Source organism: Podarcis vaucheri, assembly GCF_965113315.1.
Source record: "Podarcis vaucheri genome assembly, chromosome: 2".
NCBI lineage: Eukaryota > Metazoa > Chordata > Lepidosauria > Squamata > Lacertidae > Podarcis > Podarcis vaucheri.
In genome coordinates this window covers 112,571,472-112,592,702 of record NC_138760.1, presented here as the reverse complement: position 1 = coordinate 112,592,702, position 21,231 = coordinate 112,571,472, and the positions used below count along the sequence as shown (strand labels likewise).

Sequence of the window (21,231 nt, the reverse complement as noted above, 5' to 3'; positions counted from 1 at the left end):
ATATATTTGAACATGGCTATCATATCACCCCTTAACCTCCTCTTCTCCAGGCTAAACATGCCCAGCTCCCTTAGCCGTTCCTCATAAGGCATCGTTTCCAGGCCTTTGACCATTTTGGTTGCCCTCCTCTGGACACGTTCCAGTTTGTCAGTGTCCTTCTTGAATTGTGGTGCCCAGAACTGGACACTATTTTATCTTTATCTATTTTATCTTCACAACAACCTGGTGGAGTAGGGTTAGAGACTGAGAGATTGGCTGGCCCAAGGTCATGGCTGAGCAGGGATTTGAACCCAGGTCCTAGAGTCCCTTTTATCAGATGGAATAGAGTAGAATTTCCTGATTACCGTAATTGTAACCCAGCAGTTTCGCACTGGAGCTATTGTAACAACAACAACAAATATTTTTATATATTTGCCCCTGACGGGACTCAAGGCAATTTACAGATTCATCTCATCATCATGGGTGACTACAAAATATAGAGTAAGGGAGAAAGAGATTTGGGAGCCTGATTCACTTCCACTGACAAGCCACATGTGGAGAGAACTAATTTGCTGGAAATGTTTGGATAGAGAGGTTTTTCACTCTTTGCAGGAGTTCAGCTCCTGAGGGCCAAGTTGTTGTTGTTGCCAAGTTGTTGTTGCTGGTGGTTCTATTATTCCTCCATTAACTGCCCTGCTGGACATAAACCTGCCTCATTCCTGGGTTAAGTACTCTTTCTCCTAATGGCTATGCATTGGCCTGTCTGAAGACCCCAGATCTTCTGGCTGTAGAGATTACTTAAATAACAAAAGAGAACTGCTGAAAGACAAGACAAACTAAGCAGGAAAGGCTGGTGTCTTCCTCCTTATTGTTCTGTGCTCTTCATAAAATAATTCAGGGTCACCTCAAGAAGCAGCCATTAGCGAGTTTTTAAAACTTCCCTTTTGCAACCTGAGGCTCTGGATGAATTTTGATACTGTCTTTAAGTATTAGGGGTCAGGGAGAAAGTGTAGAAACTTTAGGCTCCAGTTCTCCTGATTTGCCCAGGCTTTCTTTATCCTGTTGGCTTTAGGTCCTATTCATGGTAGTAAATAAGCACTTTCATTTTGCCTCCATCGTGCATTCTGGGAATGTTTAAAAATATATATACTGGTATCTTCAGGCGAGTTGCTAGAGGTTTTCCACCCCCTCCCTCAGGAAAGTAGAAAAAAAAATCTAATGTCATCTAGTCCACTACAGTGGTACCTCAGGTTAAGTACTTAATTCGTTCCGGAGGTCTGTACTTAACCTGAAACTGTTCTTAACCTGAAGCACCACTTTAGCTAATGGGGCCTCCTGCTGCCACCGCAGCCCGATTTCTGTTCTCATCCTGAAGCAAAGTTCTTAACCTGAAGCACTATTTCTGGGTTAGCGGAGTCTGTAACCTGAAGCGTATGTAACCTGAGGTACCACTGTATTCTGTTCCCTCCTCTGCCAGCTACAGAATTCAGGGAAGCCCCTGCCAACCAGAGTTCCCTGGGAAAAGGGATTGATTGTTAAACCGCTCTGGGAATTGTAGGTCTGTGAAGGGCTCCTAACAATTCTCAGCACCCTTCACATGCTACAGTTCCCTGGGGAAAGTTATGACCTTTAAAGTCACATTGTACTGCTCTAAATGTAGAGTGCAGATGGGTCCTTAGTGGCAGAGTGTATGCTAGGGTTGCTAGGTTGGGATTTGGCCATTGGGAATCACTGAAAAAAGGCTGAACAACTTTGGCCAACAAAACTTCGCCTGGAAAAGCTCAACATTTGTGTCCGGATTTTTCATTTTCTGAAATATTGCAAAACTAGCACATGCTCTGCAGACAGAAGGTCCCAACTTTGGTCCTAGGTCTCTCCAGGGAAAAGGATCAGGTAGCAAGCAATAAGAGAGGCCTCAGGGTGAGACTCTGGAGATCTGACCCAGGGATGGGGGAACCTGTGTGGAACTCCAGGTGTTGCTGGACTACAGCTGACAATAATCCCCAACAGTTGACCACAGTTAATGAGTGTTGGAGGCGATCAACATTTGGAGGGCCACCAGAATGTGACATCTGCCACATTCTCCTGAGCAACCGTGGTGTAATGCATTTCTCTGAGAATGCTGCTCTAGACCAGACATCCCCAACCTTCAGCCCTCCATTGTTTTGGACTACAATTCCCATCATCCCTGACCACTGGTCCTGTTAGCTAGGGATCATGGGAGTTGTAGGCCAAAACATCTGGAGGGCCACAGGTTGGGTATGCCTGCTCTAGACCCACAGCAGAGGGTGAGGCGGGGCTTGCTATTTCACTCTATTTTTTCTTATTATCTCCTTTGACATTCCTCTCTCTCATTCTGAAAGCTCAGTTAAGAACAAAACGTTTGGAAGGCCGCAAGTTCCTCATCTCTTGAGTCCATAATACTGGGCTAAATGGACAAACCATCTAACCTAGCATAAAGCTTATGTGTAGTTCATCACTTTTACAGTATTTTGTACGTGTTTATATGTGTTTACATTAAAAAAATAAGCAGCTTTTGACACTTAGAAGGTTTTGCATTAAAAAAATTGACTGCTTTGTAAAATTTTAATTAAAATAATAATAATCAAACCTTAAAAGCAGCTTGTGTGTGGCGGTGGCTACACAGGCATGACTGGGTTTATACTACTGCTCTGCCTCTTGAGTGGCTGGGGAAGCCCAGCCAGATGGGTGGGGCATAAATAATAAATAATAATAATAATAATAATTATAATTATTAATATTATTGAGAAGGTTGGACCATGTTCCACGCATCCTCCTTTTCATTGATGGCTCCCATGACATGTGGCCTTTTCAGCAAACAGGTAAAAATAATTGCTTTATGCTCCCAGGCTCCGAAATAAACACTTTAGGATGTCTTTGATCTTTTACACCACTGATATCCACAGCAGTTTTTTATTCTGCTTTAGGTATTACAGTCATACCTTGGAAGTTGAACGGAATCTGTTCTGGAAGTCCATTCAACTTCCAAAACGTTTGACTTCCAAGGCGCGGCTTCCAATTAGCTGCAGGAGTTTCCTGCAGCCAATCGGAAACCACAGAAGCCCCGCTGGACGTTCGGCTTCCAAAGAACATTCGCAAACCGGAACACTCACTTCCGGGTTTGCGGCATTCAGGAGCAAAAACATTTGACTGCTAAGGCGTTTGTCAACCAAGGTACAACTGTATATTTTCCATGTCACGGTTATAACATTGTACAGTCAGCTAGAAAACCTCACTGGTTGAGTGGTAAAAAAAAAAAGTAGGAAATAAATAAGTAAAAACAGACCTGTGAGGGGTATGGCCTGGGGAGAATTTTGAGGGCCAGATAGGGGGACGCAGAGGGCCGCATTCAGCATTGGAATCTGAGGCACTGTATACCTCTTACTACCAACAACAGATGAGATATGACTCTTGATAATGGCCAGAATATGAACTTGCTGAGGTGGCTGAGCTGCTTGCTTTCAAGACAGAATGTCAACAAAGAAAGAGCAGGTGTCTGGTTCAATCCAGGAAAAATTCCTGCCTGAAACTCTATACTAAGCCAGAGAGGTTAATGGTCTGACTTAGCACAAAGTAGCTCCCTAGGTTCCCACGGACCAACAGTATAAACCTGTGGTGTATTTTTGTGTGACAGAGGCAAAGACACTGATCTGTATGGAACAGGTTTTTATTCAGGTGGAAACTGCGTTTTCCTACATCCACATGTGTTAAAAGGCCATTAAGGGAGAGCCCATCAGGACTGAATTTCTTGTCGGAAGGGCAGAAGGTGTACGGTCTCACCAAGCTTTGCTCTGTGGCAGATAAAGGACTACAACTCCCCATCAGCCCCAGCCAGCATGGCCAATGGTCAGGGGTGATGGAAGTTGTAGTCCACCAAACATCTGGAGGACCAATGCCCCCCTCTATCCTTGCTCTAACACAGGATGTATGAAGTAGGAGAACAAAAGCACACAGAATAAATCCCCAATTTGGAGGCGGGGCGAGGGGGTTGTTTTTTCAGATACCCTCTTCCCACTTCGGAGGTTATTTGTGCCATGGATAGGGGTGGCTGGTGCAGAAGCGGCGGGGGTTCTTATCAGGAAAACGACATTTAAAAATTTGGACCAAGAGATTTTCAAGAACTAACAACCAGACAACAGCCGGGTCGGGCAAGTTGTGTCACATACAGACAAAGGAGGACGTAGGCTGGATTAAAAAAACAGTTTTATTTTATGGAGGAGAAAAAAAATGTCTTTCAGATCAGAATAGTGGTCACAGTGCAGATGGGAGTGGGGGCGGCATTTCTCAGCCCAGAATCCGTTCTCAACGGCTGCATGACGTGAGAGACAAGGTCAGGCCAAAAAAGCCCATCAGTGGCAAAGCAGGGATCTGTATACCCCTTCCCTGCAGACCTGCCAAAGCAAGCTTGATATTTTGGACACACCGGAAGGGATGAAAGCGCACAAGGGAGAGCCATTGGAGATAAAGTCGATCTTTCCTCCATCCCTGCCTGCCAAGGCTCAGGAAGGCAAATATCTCTCCATCTTGCCAAGGGGCCTGGCCCATATCGGCTTCCACTGTCCTTTCACCATATAGAGGGTTGTGGGGCTCAAACCGCCCCCGCCCCAGGTTCCTGGTGCAACTGGGAGAGATGCAAGAAGGGTCAAACCTAGCATAGTTCTGAGTCAGGGTGTGGCTGTCGCAAGAGTTTGCTCTGGGAGCACAATCAAAACAGCAGCCAAAGTTACAGCGCGCAAGTGTGCCGATAGCAGTCTCAGCTTAGGTTGGTCTGTTGCGCCAAGCAGGTCCCCTCGGAGCTGACCTCTCCAGGAGAAGGGAGAGGCTGCCCCTCAACCAAACAGCCCAGTTACACAGCTCCCGACTGGTGCTTGTACTTCCTGTGCAGATTGAGCAAGTTCTTGCGCAGGAACATCTGCCCGCAGTCGGCGCAGGTGTACGTCTCCTTCCCGCTGTGCATCTGCCAGTGCACGGCGAGGCTGTGGCTGAACCAGAAGCTCTCCCCGCACAGCTCGCAAAGGTGGGGACTCTCCTGGCTGTGGGTTCTCCTGTGCTTGTTGAGGTTGGAGCTCGCGCTGCAGCGAAAGTCGCAGTCGGGGCATTTGAACGGCTTCTCCCCCGTGTGGATTCGCGTGTGGACGGTCCGGGCATGTTCAGAAGGGAAGGCTTCACCACAGTGAGTGCACAGAAAGGGCCTCCTCTTGTGTGCGTTCTCGTGTCTCACAAACTGGTCTTGGTTCTCGAAGAACAGGTGACAGTAGCTGCACTCATACCTCGGCTCTGTTTCCTCTGATTTCCACTCCCTGGGAACACCCTCGTCCCGAGAAGCTGGGCTTTGGGGTTCTGCTGCCAGCGGAGTCTGTGGCTCATCACTGCCTCTCTCCTTCTTGCAGATCTGCAGAGATGTGTTACCTGCTTCTCCCGACAGTGTCAGCTGCACTTTGGGCTGCTGATGGATATTCTGGAGTTCATCTGCAGCTTGGGCTCTTTCGCAGCTCTGCAAAGGGCTTCTTTCAGGCAAGGGTGACAACTCCTCCAGGTCTTCTTGCCCAACGATATCAAGGGCATCGTAGTTTCCTGCCGTGCTACTCCCAGAGTCTGAGTTGCCTTTGGGGGAAGCAGCTGTGTGTTGGTTCCTTTGATGGCCGCTGCAAGTTTCTACCTCCTTGCAGGCCTCTGGGGAGCTGGGGTTCCATCTTGGCCACATCTCCATGTTCTGAAGAGACGCATTCTGGAGTTCATCTGCAGCCTGGGCACTTTCACAACTCTGCACAGGGCTTCTTCCAGGCAAGGGTGACAACTCCTCCAGGTCTTCTTGCCCACCGATGACAACAACATCATATTCTCCTGACGCGCAACTCCCAGTTTCTGAGTTGCCTTCAGATTCCCTTTCCAGCACTTGTTTTGGCCCCTTCTTGGATGGAGCAGTGGTCAACATCTCTAGTGTGGCACTTCTGATAGTCTCTGGTTCAGATTTTAAGGAGAACGTTGTCTGGGATGGCAGGCAAAAGCTCCATTCTCCTGGTTCACAGTCCTTTGGGGAACCTCTGAGCAAACTGGAGGATGTAGCTGTGTGTTGGTTCCTTTGAGGGCCACAGCAAGTTTCTACCTCCTTGAAGGCCCCTGGGGAGCTGCGTTTCCATCTTGGCATCTCCTCCATCTTCTGAAGAGACGCATTCTGGAGTTCATCTGCAGCCTGGGGTCTTTCACAACTCTGCACAGGGCTTCTTTCAGGCAAGGGTGACAACTCCTGCAGGTCTTCTTCCCCACCGATGACAACAACATCATATTCTCCTGACGTGCAACTCCCAGTTTCTGAGTTGCCTTCGGATTCCCATTCCAGCCCTTCCCTTGGCCCCTTCTTCAGTGCAGCAGTGGTAAACATCTCTAGTGCAGCACTTCTGATATTCTCCGGTTCGGATTTTGTGGAGAATGTTGCCTTGGGTGGCAAGCAGAAGCTCCATTCTCCTGGTTCACAGTCCTTTGGGGAAATTCTGAGCAAACTGGAGGAAGCAGCTGTGTGTTGGTTCCTTTGAGGGCTGCTGCAAGTTTCTACCTCCTTGCAGACCCCTGGGGGGCTGGGGTTCCATCTTGGCCACATCTCCATGTTCTGAAGAGACGCATTCTGGAGTTCATCTGCAGCTTGGGTTCTTTCCCAACTCTGCAAAGGACTTCTTTCAGGCAAGGGTGACAACTCCTCCAGGTCTTCTTGCCCAGCGATATCAAGGGCATCGTAGTTTACTGCCATGCTACTCCCAGAGTCTGAGTTGCCTTCAGGGGAAGCAGCTGTGTCTTCTTCCCCTCTGATGGAAACAGCATCATATTCTCCTGACGTGCAACTCCCAGTTTCTGAGTTGCCTTCGGATTCCCATTCCAGCCCTTCCCTTGGCCCCTTCTTCAGTGCAGCAGTGGCCAACATCTCTAGTGCAGCACTTTTGATATTCTCTGGTTCGGATTTTGTGCAGAACGTTGCCTTGGGTGGCAAGCAGAGGCTCCTTTCTCCTGGTTCACAGTCCTTTGGGGAAATTCTGAGCAAACTGGAGGAAGCAGCTGTGTGTTGGTTCCTTTGAGGGCTGCTGCAAGTTTCTACCTCCTTGCGGGCCTCTGGGGAGCTGGGTTCCCATCTTGGCATCTCCTCCTTGTTCTGAAGAGACGCATTCTGGAGTTCATCTGCAGCTTGGGCTCTTTCGCAGCTCTGCAAAGGGCTTCTTTCAGGCAAGGGTGACAACTCCGGCAGGTCTTCTTGCCCACCGATGGAAACAGCATCATATTCTCCTGACGTGCAACTCCCAGTTTCTGAGTTGCCTTTGGGGGAAGCAGCTGTGTGTTGGTTCCTTTGCGGGCCGCTGCAAGTTTCTACCTCCTTGCACGCCTCTGGGGAGCTGGGTTCCCATCTTGGCATCTCCTCCATGTTCTGAAGAGACGCATTCTGGAGTTCATCTGCAGCTTGGGTTCTTTCGCAACTCTGCAAAGGGCTTCTTTCAGGCAAGGGTGACAACTCCTCCAGGTCTTCTTGCCCACCGATGGAAACAGCATCATATTCTCCTGACGTGCAACTCCCAGTTTCTGAGTTGCCTTTGGGGGAAGCAGCTGTGTGTTGGTTCCTTTGCGGGACGCTGCAAGTTTCTACCTCCTTGCAGGCCTCTGGGGAGCTGGGTTCCCATTTTGGCATCTCCTCCATGTTCTGAAGAGACGCATTCTGGAGTTCATCTGCAGCTTGGGCTCTTTCGCAGCTCTGCAAAGGGCTTCTTTCAGGCAAGGGTGACAACTCCTCCAGGTCTTCTTGCCCACCGATGGAAACAGCATCATATTCTCCTGACGTGCAACTCCCAGTTTCTGAGTTGCCTTTGGGGGAAGCAGCTGTGTGTTGGTTCCTTTGCGGGCCGCTGCAAGTTTCTACCTCCTTGCAGGCCTCTGGGGAGCTGGGTTCCCATTTTGGCATCTCCTCCATGTTCTGAAGAGACGCATTCTGGAGTTCATCTGCAGCTTGGGCTCTTTCGCAGCTCTGCAAAGGGCTTCTTTCAGGCAAGGGTGACAACTCCTCCAGGTCTTCTTGCCCACCGATGGAAACAGCATCATATTCTCCTGACGTGCAACTCCCAGTTTCTGAGTTGCCTTTGGGGGAAGCAGCTGTGTGTTGGTTCCTTTGAGGGCCGCTGCAAGTTTCTACCTCCTTGCAGGCCTCTGGGGAGCTGGGTTCCCATCTTGGCATCTCCTCCATGTTCTGAAGAGACGCATTCTGGAGTTCATCTGCAGCTTGGGCTCTTTCGCAGCTCTGCAAAGGGCTTCTTTCAGGCAAGGGTGACAACTCCTCCAGGTCTTCTTGCCCAAAGATATCAAGGGCATCGTAGTTTACTGCCGTGCTACTCCCAGAGTCTGAGTTGCCTTCGGGGGAAGCAGCTGTGTCTTCTTCCCCTCTGATGGAAACAGCATCATATTCTCCTGACGTGCAACTCTCAGTTTCCGAGTTGCCTTCGGATTCCCTTTCCAGCCCTTCCCTTGGCCCCTTCTTCAATGCAGCCGTGGTAAACATCTCTAGTGCAGCACTTCTGATAGTCTCTGGTTTGAATTTTGTGGAGAACGTTGTCTGGGATGGGAAGCAGAAGCTGTGTTCTGCTGGTTCGCAGCCCTTTGGAGAACTTCTGAGCAAACTGGAGGAAGCAGCTGTGTCTTGGTTACTTTGAGGGCCACTGCAGGTTTTTACCTTCTTGCAAGCCTCTGGGGAGCTGGGTTTCCTTCTTCTCCCTTCCTGCTGACAGAAGCAGGATCTGGCCTGCTTACCAACTAGCTGCACCTTTTGCTTAGATCTCCTCCTTAACATCATGGCCTGTGATCTCAACTGCCACTTGACACAGGCTGATTTCTGCTTGTTACCCTGGAGACGGGCCCTTTTGGAACAGTGTCTTTGATGAACCTGCTGACCTTTGTTGTGGTCGTCTTGCATGTAACGCACAATAACACAGTCTTTTCCTGATAGCTTTCTCTTAGATTTCACTGGCTGGCTGACAGAGATGTTCTCTTCTCTGCAGTTGTGTAAGGAGTTTTGCTGGGATTGTTCGGATAATTCCACTTGCACCTGAACATGCGTTCCTCCCTGCTCAGAAACATCCAGAATCTCCACGTCAGATGCTTCTGCCAACGCCAGAGACTGTGTGTTTTCTTCCTCAGTGTCCTGTAAAATGTTTCTTTCTACTGTGCTTGATGCTGTCGGTGACTCAGTGTTTACAGGTAGCTCTCCCTGATTCTTCTCCTCAGGGTGGACGCCATTTGCAGAATTCAAAATGGCACCTTCCCCCTCAGCCCTGAGGAGCTTTTTATGGCATTTCTTGTTCAGCTGGGTTTTTTCATGTCTCTTCAGATGCCACATCTCAACAAACCCTTTCCCACACACACATTTGAAGGGCTTTTCTGCCAAGTGGGTCTTTTGATGCCTGGTGAGGTGATATTTGTAATCAAAGCGTTTCCCACATTTAAAGCATCGCCATGGTGCTTTCCTTCTGTGAGGATTCCCACGCTTCAGGGAGCGGGGATTGTCTGTGGTCACTTTTTGGTCAGCGTTTGAGCATTTGGAGAGCTTTTTCCTCACATGGCCTCTCTGGTGGGAAGCAAGGTAGTTCTTCTGATAGAAGCTTTTTCCACACTCCAAACATTGGTAAGGCTTCTTTTTTCTCCTGTGGATTCTCTCATGATTGACGAGCAAACTTTTTGTTCTTGTGTGCTCCCCGCAGTACTGGCATTTGTAGACTTTGCCCTCCGTGTAGGTTTTTAGGTGCTTGGAAAGGCATAAGCTACGAGCCACGCTGCGAGTGACAACGCCGTCCCTCAGGTCTGTATGGGGCTGCAGTTCTGTGTGGATTCTTTCAGATACAGAGAGACTACTCTTCAACCTGGGCCTTCCGACAGGTTTTTGTTTTTTGTGGGTTGCCTTGTGTTGGAGAAGGTTGTCCTTTCGAGAGAAACGTTTCACACAGTAGGGGCATTTATAGGATCTCCCTCTTCTGTGGAGTTTCTCGTGGTTAGTGAGCGGACCCCTTCCACTCAGGCATTTCCCACAGTACTGGCATTTATAGACCCGTTCCCCGCCTGGAGTTCTTGGGTGCTGGGAAAGGTTAAAAGCATTTGTGACTTTCCCCCCGTCCGTCGAGACTGCAGAGAGATTTTCTGCTGTGTGGAAGATTCTGGAAGGAGAGGGGGTATAGTTGGCATTCATTCTCACGGGGCGCTCGCAGGCTGCCTTCCTCCAGTGGGTCGCCTCATGCTGGAGAAAACTGTACTTATGAAGGAAGCTTTTCTGACACTGGGAACATTTGTAGGGCATCTCTTCCCTGTGGATTCTCTCGTGATCAACGAGCAAACTTTTGGTCCGCATACATCTCCCACAAAACTGGCACTTGTAGAGATTTTGGGGCGTCCCCTGCTGTCTATCAGCGCCAAGGCCCGATAAGAAAGTTCCCTCAGAGGCTGCAGGAGGTCTCTTCTCAGGAGCATCAGGGAAAATGGCCGCCCTCTCTTCTCTCTCTCCCTTGGGAGGGCTGCCCTCCCTCTTCCTCATGTGGATTTTCTGGTGTCTGTCAAGGTGCTCCTTTCGGGTGAAGGCTTTCTCACATTCGGGGCATCGATAGGGCCGCTCTGCCGTATGGCTATTCAGGTGTGCTGTCAGGGTGCGCTTCCGCTGGAAGCACATCCCACACTCGGAGCATTTAAAAGGCCTTTCTCGCAGGTAGGCCTTGGGGTGCTTCCTTGGGCTGGGGTGTTTGTAACCCCTCTCTTCCGCGTGGCCTCTCTGGTGACTGGCAAAGGCCTTTTTGGCTGTGAACCTTTCCCCACAGCAAGAACATTTATAGGGGCACTCGCCAGAATGAGTTTTCTGGTGACTGAGGAGGGATGCTTTTGTTCTGAAGGCCTGGCCGCAGTCCAGGCAGGTCCTCTGAGGCTCCCGTCTGGAAGCCTTCTTTTTGGCTGTGGACGGAGCAACGTCGCCGACTTCTGTCGCGCTACACTTTATCTTCCCCAGCTGGGCTCGTGGGGGCTTCTTCAGCTGAGGCCTATTCTTGGAGGCTTCCGTTTGCTTCACGCCCTGGCATCCATTCCCCTTGAAGATATCCAGTATGCTTCTACGAAGGATCGTCAGCTTGTGACCTCCACGTGGCCGTTTCTGTTCTTCAGCTTCACTTTCCTGCTCATCCTCTGCAGGGAACAGAAGGGAGAAGGATATACAAAAACGGGATCGTTATGAGAGCAGAGAAAAAGCCATCCAGGCCAACAGCTGCCGCCACATCTCATGGCAGTCAATTTCACAAATTATGCACTGCGTGAAATAGTTTTGTGCGTCTCGATGACAACCAATTCCGTTGGGGGTCCCACACATAAACACACTATGTTCTAGTAAGGGGAGTGGGGAGAAAACACTCGCTATTCACTTCCTTTCCCCGCAGGCAGGCGGCCTGAAAAATTTCTAAAACTGCTCCTTTATTCCATCCAGTCAAGACTTCTTTCCTCCCTCTATTTCTGACTTATTCTTCCTCGCCTTTAAAATGCTTCTTCCCTTCTTTCTAGGTAATTTGCAGAAAAGGCAATATTTTATTTGGTGAAAATATTTTTTTATTTTGCTTTCTTCTTTGGGGAGGAGAAGAAGCAGATGTCTGAGAACAAACGGGTATGTTGCGAAACATATGGCAGTGTGGCATAATGGTTAGAGTGTTGGGCTATGACCTGGGAGAGCAGGGTTCGAATCCCCAGTCAGCCAGGAAGCTCGCTGGATGACCTTGGGCCAGTCACCATCTCTTAGCCTAACCCGACCTCACAGGGTTGTTGTGAGGATAAAACGGGGAAGGGAATCACGCACACCACCTTGAGTTCCTTGGAAGATAAAGGTGGTATATAAATGCAATTAATTAATGAATATGTGCATGTTTGTACAGAAAGGAATTGCCGTATTTTTTGCTCTATAAGACTCACTTTTCCCCTCCTAAAAAGTAAGGGGAAATGTGTGTGTGTGTCTTATGGAGTGAATGCAGGCTGCACAGCTATCCCAGACGCCAGAACAGCAAGAGGGATTGCTGCTTTGACTGCGCAGCGATCCCTCTTAATGTTCTGGCTTCTGAGATTCAATTTTTTTCCTCTCTTGTTTTCCTCCTCCAAAAACTTGTGGTCTGGTGCGTCTTATAGAGCGAAAAATACAGTACTTTCACTTGCTATCCAAAAGAGTATCTGTTTTGGTCTCTTGCACTAAAAATAAAAATCCTCAGTATACTTATTTGAGAGTAGCCCTGCCAGATCCAGTGGGTTGTATTCAATGTAATATTAAGACAGGGCACAAGGATTTCAGCTAGCAGAATGGTACTTCTCCTACCCCGAATGTCCCCTATGTCTGTTCTAGGGGTATCGGGCCCCCGCCTAAACACTCCAGAATAGATTTGGGGAGGAGCACATGCAGGGCAAGGAAAGGAAAGGGAGGAAGCCCCACTGTGCCAGCAGTAATGTTTATGTTAACAGAATGAGCAAGTGGAATACTTGAAAAACAAACAAGGACACAGGAACATAGACTAAGAATTACCATAATCTATCTGGGGAAAGTCTATAAAAATTATGCATGGTTGGGAGAAAGTGGATAGGACAAAGTCCTGCCCCCTCCCACCCAGGGCCAAATATAGGTTTGATGAGGCCCTAAGCTACTGAAGGTAATGGGGCCCTTTATATGTCCAGCTGTCCTTTGTCAACAACAAATTGTCACTGTTTTTTGTGTTGCATATATGCTATAGGGTCATTTATGGACCTAATAGGTATCTAAAACCATTTGTACATGTTGCCATGCAAACAGTCCATGCAGAATGTAGGCACCCTATACATAGAAATGAGCAAACCAGTGATATTTTAGGGACCAGGCCGGCAGGCGGGGCCCATTACATACTTCATAGGAGCCTACACAACACAAAACACTGTTGCTGTATGTAGGTCTTCTTTTATTTGTTTTTTATCTTATATTTTGGAAATGTACATCCGGTATTTCCCCCTTTAATTTTTTTTGGGGGGCCCAAGAGAGTGGGGCCCTAAGCTATAGCTTGTTTAGCTTATACGTAAATCCTGGATGCAAGAGATGTGCCTCTTTAGGACTCGCCATATTTTCATGGTTGTACATTGCTTTAAACTATTTCCATCAACATGGTGCTTAAATGGTTGTAACGTGCCCCGGGAACCTTCAAGTGACGGCTGGATAATAAGTTGAAATACAGTGGTACCTCGGGTTAAGTACTTAATTCGTTCCGGCGGTCCGTTCTTAACCTGAAGTACCACTTTAGCTAATGGGGCCTCCCGCTGCTGCTGCGCCACCGGAGCACAATTTCTGTTCTCATCCTGAAGCAAAGTTCTTAACCTGAGGTAATATTTCTGGGTTAGCGGAGTCTGTAACCTGAAGCATATGTAACCTGAAGCGTATGTAATCTGAGGTACCACTGTAATAAAATCCATCCATGCCCCCTCAGGAAGAAATGGTGGGATTTGGAGCACGGCCAAATGGTGGTGGCCTCCCCTTCCTTGGAGGTTTTTAAGCAGAGGTCGGGTGGCCGTCTGCCATGGATGCTTTAGCTGAGATTCCTGCATTGCAGGGGTCAGACTGGATGACCCTCAGGGTCCCCTTCCAAATTGACAGTTCTGGGATTGTATGGTGTTCCGTAGGAGCTGTCTAAACAAAGGGCTTCCCTACACCAGGGGTCAGCAACCTTTTTCAGCCGTGGGCCAGTCCACCGTTCCTTAGACCATCTGGTGGGCCAGACTATATTGGGGGGTGGTGAATGAATTCCTATGCCCCACAAATAACCCAGAGATGCATTTTAAATAAAAGCACACATTCTACTCATGTAAAAACACGCTGATTACTGGACCGTCTGCGGGCCAGAATGAGAAGGCGATTGGGCCACATCCGGCCCCCGGGCCTTAGGTGGCCTACCCCTGCTCTAGACAATCCTGACCTGAGCTTTCTGATGTACTGTTGTATTTCACTGGGCTTCTGTACAGATCCCACCACATCCCTGCCTTCGGCCATCGCTTCAGCGTCGGTTTCACCGGGCCTTCCTCTGCACTCTCCTCAGAGCTCTGGAGATCTGGGACCCAAGCGTCTTCCCCTCGATCCAGCCGGCTGAGCAGTTCGGACCCTTGGGCAGGGAATGTGCCTGAGGTGGGCACAAAGAGGAAGACGGAGTTGAGCAGAGTACATGAGAAAGAGAGAGAGAGAGAGAGAGAGCGCACAGGGGGATCTTGGATGAAGGGCAAATAAAATACAGCGGTACCTTGGGTTAAGAACTTAATTCGTCCCGAAGATCCGTTCTTAACCTGAAACTGTTCTTAACCTGAAGCACCACTTCAGCTAATGGGGCCTCCTGCTGCCGCTGCACCACCGGAGCACGATTTCTGTTCTCATCCTGAAGCAAAGTTCTTAACCTGAGGCACTATTTCTGGGTTAGCAGAGTCTGCAACCTGAAGCGTCTGTAACCTGAAGCATCTGTAACCCGAGGTACCACTGTACGAAGTTGGACAGCAGCTCTACGGACCTGACTGCAGACACTGCCTGAGGGACCTCCATCTCCCCTCCACCTGCTGGATCTGTGGCCTCTACTGGCTCTCCAGACCAGGACCTGCTTGCAGCTGTGAAAGCAGGGCAGGGACCAGGACTCTGGGCAGGCAAACAGCACTGGAAACACCTGAAGCCCCAGCTAGGCATGCATCAGTTGCTGGGGAAGCTCTATAAAGCCTGCAAACCCTGGCAGCAGGAACATCCCTTTGATGGTGGAACAAGGGTGTTGTAATAATACAACAAAACAACAAACTGGCTTATAAGTATAAAACGAAATTTACTAGAATAATAGCTAGAATAGAGATAGACTTATAACCATTTAAACAACAAACATACTAAGGTGCCATGTGCAAAACAAAGCCTGGAGATACTGTAAACAGGGAGTGGATAAATGTACAACTCTATCTTAACAAGGGACGCAGGTGGCGCTGTGGGTTAAACCACAGAGCCTAGGGCTTGCCGATCAGAAGGTCGGCGGTTCAAATCCCTGTGACAGGGTGAGCTCCCGTTGCTCGGTCCCTGCTCCTGCCAACCTAGCAGTTTGAAAGCACGTCAAAGTGCAAGTAGATCAATAGGTACTGCTCCGGCGGGAATGTAAACGGCGTTTCCGTGCGCTGCTCTGGTTCGCCAGAAGCAGCTTAGTCATGCTGGCCACATGACCCGGAAGCTGTACGCCGGCTCCCTCGGCCAATAAAGCAAGATGAGTGCTGTAACCCTAGAGTCGGCCACGACTGGACCTAATGGTCAGGGGTCCCTTTACCTTTTTATCTTAACAAGTTACATGTGCAGTAAACGTTATCCAGACTGGATAAATGAACCGTTCAACAAATAGCGTAACTCCAATCACAGAACGGCAACCCCGTGCCGCCACAACGGCAAGGGTAGCACACTGGAGAATATGAAAACGTTTTTCTAAGCTGTTTTTCAAAGACTGAACTGGATGAGATGTTCTTCAACGGGTCTTGAATTGGAAACACAAAGCCGTATGCGTGTTGTATTATTATTACTATCACCACATTTGATACTTTGTGTTTATACGGAACAAGGGTGTTGGCCAGGACCCTATGGTTTTAATGGGGGTGGGGTTTTCGCTTGGGTGAGTGTTGTTTACTAGGGGCGAGGTTGTTTCAAATTGGATTTCAGGTTTTTCCCAGCCCCAACCCTGGACACATTGGGGCAATGCCTGCTCCAGATTTTGGCAGTCTCTTGAGCAAGACTCCCTCCATGGGCTGCAGCTGCAGGGCTAGGGGACTCTTGTCGATGTTGACATTTCCATTCCACCTTGAGGAGGAGACGTGTGGAACTGTTGTGTGTCACATGTCTGTTTACATTCCAGCACAGCTTGCTGGGAACTTCCGTTGTGTATAGCTTTTGCTTTTTCCTGTTCTCTCTGAGATGACGAGAGAGAGAGAGAGAGAGAGAGATGTTTCTTTGTCCTGATTTATGATTAATAAATCTGTAGTTGTAGTATGCTTCCACAAGCCTCACACCTATTCTGTGTGCGCAGTTTGATCTGCTGATAGTGTGCCCTGGCTCAGAAGCCCGGGTCGCTGATTTACGTTGGAGCTGAGGTAATGGTCTTTGAAATGGGACAGCTGGAAGGAGACAGCCCAGCCAGGGCTAGCCAGCTGGCTTCCCGTCCCTCTGCATGCTATCAGTGGGGTGGGGCCCCTCAACAGCTGCCAACCTGTGATGCCAGCCCTGTGCCAGCAGGAACTCATTCTGGGATCTTTCACGTGCCATCATCAAAGTCTGCGGCTGAGTGACTGCAGGTTTTGCCTACAGGCGAGAGGAAAAATGCTCAGCAACCTCATGAAACTCCTAAACAATTTGAGAGACGAGCCGGTGACTCGTGCCGCCATTATTTAATCTGGAGTGGACTGATTTTGTGACTTATATATTTGTTCAAGAATCCTTACCGAGGGAGGCCATAGAGCTACAGCTCTCCTGCATGGCGTTCCTGCACAAGGCTCTCTGGCGACGGCCCGCAAGCAGACACGGCCCTTCGCTGGAGTGTACGGTCACCTCTACCAAGGCTTCAGGTACCTGGAACAGGAGGAATGGGAAAAAAGAAAGACCCTCACTCAGAGTCTGCAGTGATAGCTCATGAGAGACCGTGTTGTGTAGTGGTTAGGGCAAGGTTCGGGGTGGGTGGGGAAATGGGTTCAAACCCTCATGTGGCCATGAAGCTCTTGGGCAATTGTGGTAGCAAAGGTATTGGTGGATCTTAAACTTATACAACAGAAAATAATATTTAGACTCCATTACATTTACATAGAAAAGGACAGTCAAATGCAACTCTTTGTTGGAGATGTGATAAGGATAATGCCTCTTTGAAACAGATGTTCTTACAGTGTCCTGCTCTCACTAAGTTTTGGGAGAAAGTGTTGAACTGTATAAATTTGACAGTACAGAATTTTTTTAAAAAATTCAGAGGAAAGTATTATTTTGAATTATATACCTATTATATGGAAGTAGACAACTGAACAATGAAAATGGATTCTGTGCGCCCTAATTACAACCCAAAGACTGGTAATTGATAAGCTGGAAGAACAAAAATATGCTCCCCTTTAATAATCAATGGACTGAAGACATGACAGCACTCACAACATATGAGTGGCTTGCTTATTGAGGCACACTTTCTCTGGATAAATATATTGATATGTGAAATGAGTTTATACAGATCACAGTAGATTATTAATAATCATATGTGTATTAGCACATATAAGAATCATATATATATATATATATGCACATACATGCATATATTACTTTTTCACTTCATTTTATATAACTGAAAAAAACTTAAAATATTTAAAAAACAGATAATGCCAGGGTAATACTTCAACATTAAATAACATAATAATATAATATAATATAATAATAATAATATAATAGAAGAAGAAGAAGAAGAAGAAGTAGTGCAGGGCACACTTGTTCTTAAACCGTACCACATATATTTTTATTGGCTCAGGTAAAGATGCATACAGCATTTCTTTTAACAAAACTCCCTGGCTTTTGCCAAAGACAACGCTGTTTCTCAACTGCAGGAGTGTAATACAACAAGGGTGGTCTGGAAATCTGAGTGCTGACTCCCTCTTTTTTATATATAACAATAGCAAACAACAAAAAGTCTCATCCCCCCTTCTGAATTATGCTACCAAGATTTTAAAACATCTTTTTTTGGGGGGGGGGGAGCACAGGAGTAGATCTTAATGTGAGAGGACTCAGAGCTGAAGACCGCTCTCAATTTAGGGGAAAAGACAGTGAAGTACAGAACGTGTAACCAACCTTCAGAGTGGTAATGGGGAGTCAGCCCAGCCTACTTATTTATTATTATTACTACTTAATTATTATTATTACTATTATTATTATTATTATTATTATTATTATTACTTTTCAGGGTTGTTGTGAGAATGAAATGGCATAGGGTGGGAGAAAGCCAGGTTTGACTTAGAATGCAGCCATAACCAAACCAAGAACTCATTAGGGGACCATAGGCAAACCATTGTTTGCTCAGCATCCATTCCTTAACTTCAGAATATAGCAAATCACGCGGGCCCATCTTAAAGGAACATGGCACGAAGCATTTTAGTACCTCAGATACAATACAGTGCTGCTCTTCCCCTTAACACCTGAATCCATTTTGACCTGATGTCCTCTCGGCCTGGCCCCCACCCCCAGTCACCACACCTGTCCCCAGGGCAAACTTTCTCTCCCCCCCCCATCTTTCACCCGCCCCACCAGAAACCCCCAAATCACCCCTACTTGAGCCATCTTCGCCATTTCTCTTCCTCCGCCAGGAGTTTGGGATGATCCCGAGTCAAGCAAGAGCTGGCTGAGTCAAAAAATATTCTTTTCTTCTCCGCAGCCTGTGGAGAAGCAAGAAGGGAAGTTTCAGAAAAGGCTTTCCTCCCATGATGATTCCAAGCCAGGAGACCCCATAAGTCAGATTTCTATCCCTCCTCCAAACACCATACCCTAAAATCTTGCTGGTTCAGGGTGTCGGTAATAATAATAATAATAATAATAATAATAATAATAATAATAATGCCAAGTGAAGTCCTTTGAAGGTGCTTTTTTGCATCTCAAGACCCAAGTAAAAGGCATCAGTTAAAATCTGCATAAGGGCGCACTAGCTACAAATCCAAATGCTTCCCTTTCCACACCCCCTCTCCCTTCAAACTCACCCTCCGGACTTTCACCCATAAGGACGCTCTCCTAAATTGAACTAATTGATCTGGGCAGAGTTAGAATCATGGAATTGTAGGGTTTGAGTAAACACTTACAATTAAGGGGGAAAGTGTATAAATTAAGGAGCAATAAATGGGAAAACTACAAAAAATTGCAAGATGTAATTTGGAATGATATGGTATAAAAAGGATAAGAACAGAAGAATATTTAGCTGAAAGGTTTTTTAATTAAGGTAAACAAAATAAGCAGAAGGAGCAAATATTTAAAGAACCAGAAGAGGAGGTTGGGGGAAGTCAAGGGGTGGAGGTGGGAAGACTTGGATTTATTTATTTTTATTATTGGGCTGAATATAAAATTGTAAAACCTAATAAAAAATACTTTAAAAAAGAATCATGGAGTTGGAAGGGACCCCACAGGAATCTCAACTGAAGCATCCATGACAGATGGCCACCATCCAACCGCTGCTCAGAGAAGTTGGAGAGTTTCCTCTTTCTCTTTCTCTTTCTGCCTTTCGGTTTCCTTCTGGTTCCCATTATGGCCACCGCCATCAGAGTCACGGGCTCTCCCCTTCCTGGTTTGCTTACCTGGAGCCTCCAAACTCAGCTCAGGGACTCCCTGGCTCCAAGAGAAGTGGATCCACTTTCCAAGCCGGATGGAGATCTTCTCCAAATTCCCAACGATGCTGCGGACGAGCTGCAGTTGCTTTCATCCATGCCTCCTTCCCCAGGAGAGCGAAGTCCCGGAAGCAAGAGCGTCTGACCCAACAGTCCCAGGATGGCGGGGAAAGGAGGAGACAAAAAAAACCTCTCCCTCGCCCTCAAATGGCCAGCTGAGGTTGCCATCTTTCCCTTCCGAGAACTGCTCCTGTGCTCTCAGCTGCTGCGGGCGGCAGGCTGAAATACACCGGGTGCAGTTCCCCCCCAGGACCGCGGCGCCCCTACAGACAACTTTTTTCATTCCTTCGTTCTTTCCCCATTCCCCTTTTCAACCCAGAGTGCCTTCCCCTTTCCCAAAGCACCTGAGAACAACAATGGAACAATGGAAACGCCAAAAAAAGGAATGATAGAAAGGGATATTGTGGTTGCAGGGAAGTGTGTTTGTTGCCTGTCTGGCAATCGCCTCTGGCGCCTGGAAGTTGATAACAAAGACCAGTTTTACACACTCTCTCTCTCTCTCTCTCCCTCCCTCTCCGGAGGCAGGAAGACCTTTTATCAGAGGAGTGTGCCTCTAGGCACCTGCAGAGTGCAATGTTTTCTGATATCCGTGCCCAACCCCCAAGAGATAAAGGTCCCATTGGCATTATATTTAAAGCAATACCGTCCCACTTGGAAAAAAGCTCCCCCCCCAAAAAAAAAGTCATAAGAGGTGTAGTTTGTTGAGGGTGCTGAGAGTTGTTAAAGGTAAAGGGACCCCTGACCATTAGGTCCAATCGTGGCCGACTCTGGGGTTGCGGTGCTCATCTCGCTTTATTGGCCGAGGGAGCCGGCGTACAGCTTCCGGGTCATGTGGCCAGCATGACTAAGCCGCTTCTGGCGAACCAGAGCAGCGCATGGAAATGCTGCTTATCTACTTGTACTTTGACGTGCTTTCAAACTGCTAGGTTGGCAGGAGCAGGGACTGAGCAACGGGAGCTCACCCCGTCGCGGGGATTCGAACCGCCGACCTTCTGATCGGCAAGTCCTAGGCTCTGTGGTTTAACCCACAGTACCACCCGCTTTACAGTTACTTTCCTTCAATCCTAGGCACACTTACTTGAGAAAATGCTCTGTTCAATAATCCCGAGGCGGCTTCCTTCTGAGTAAATATTTTAATCAGCAAATGTGCAGTTGTATACAGTGATGGACCTAGATTTTGGGGGCCCTGAAATTATTTGGACTGTCCTGGGGGCCCCTTCGCAACCAGCTAGGAGGTTTGTAGTAACTTCTTCAATGGGATTGTTCCACAACAGATCGCCACACCATTGCAACATCTGAGCTCCTGACTCTCAAACTTTGGGATTGTTGAAATATATACAACAAAAAAGCAATCAATTTGAGTCACACGACTCAAATAGGGTCTCCTAGACCAAGAAAAATAATTAAGCAATTGGGGCCCCTCTGGGATTCAGGGCCCTGTGGCTTAAGCTTCATAAGTTTTATAATAGATCCGCCCCTGGTCCTATACTTACTTGGGAGTAATTTCCACTGGACTTTGTTGAATATTTTCAGACTACTTCAGCAAGCATGTCAAGGTGCAAATGAGGACAACCACTTTCACATGACCCATTTTACTCCGAAATGAAGTACTGTATGTCCTTTTTCTCTTAAAGGCCTGACTGCATTACCTCAAAAGGGAAATGAATTTTAAATTGTCGTTGTTGCTGTGGTTGTTAATTTGTATACCACCCTTCATCCATAGACCTCGGGGCAGTTCACAACATACAAATACAAGATAAAAACACAAAATATATAATAAAAACAAGAACAAAGAAA

The 21,231-nt window shown here is 47.6% G+C and overlaps 1 protein-coding gene across 1 annotated transcript; it reads right to left on the bottom strand.

The window, feature by feature from the left end:
• Positions 1-3,689: 3,689 nt before the first annotated feature.
• On the bottom strand, positions 3,690-19,411 carry LOC309524566 (uncharacterized protein). The gene is made up of 6 exons (XM_082209187.1): positions 19,345-19,411; positions 18,335-18,438; positions 16,486-16,612; positions 13,965-14,165; positions 7,628-11,184; positions 3,690-6,106 (listed from the first exon to the last, which is right to left on the bottom strand). The coding sequence occupies exons 2-6, from the start codon at positions 18,350-18,352 to the stop codon at positions 4,847-4,849; spliced, it is 5,163 nt and encodes a 1,720-aa protein (XP_082065313.1). The 5' UTR covers positions 18,353-18,438; positions 19,345-19,411; the 3' UTR covers positions 3,690-4,846.
• Positions 19,412-21,231: the final 1,820 nt, after the last annotated feature.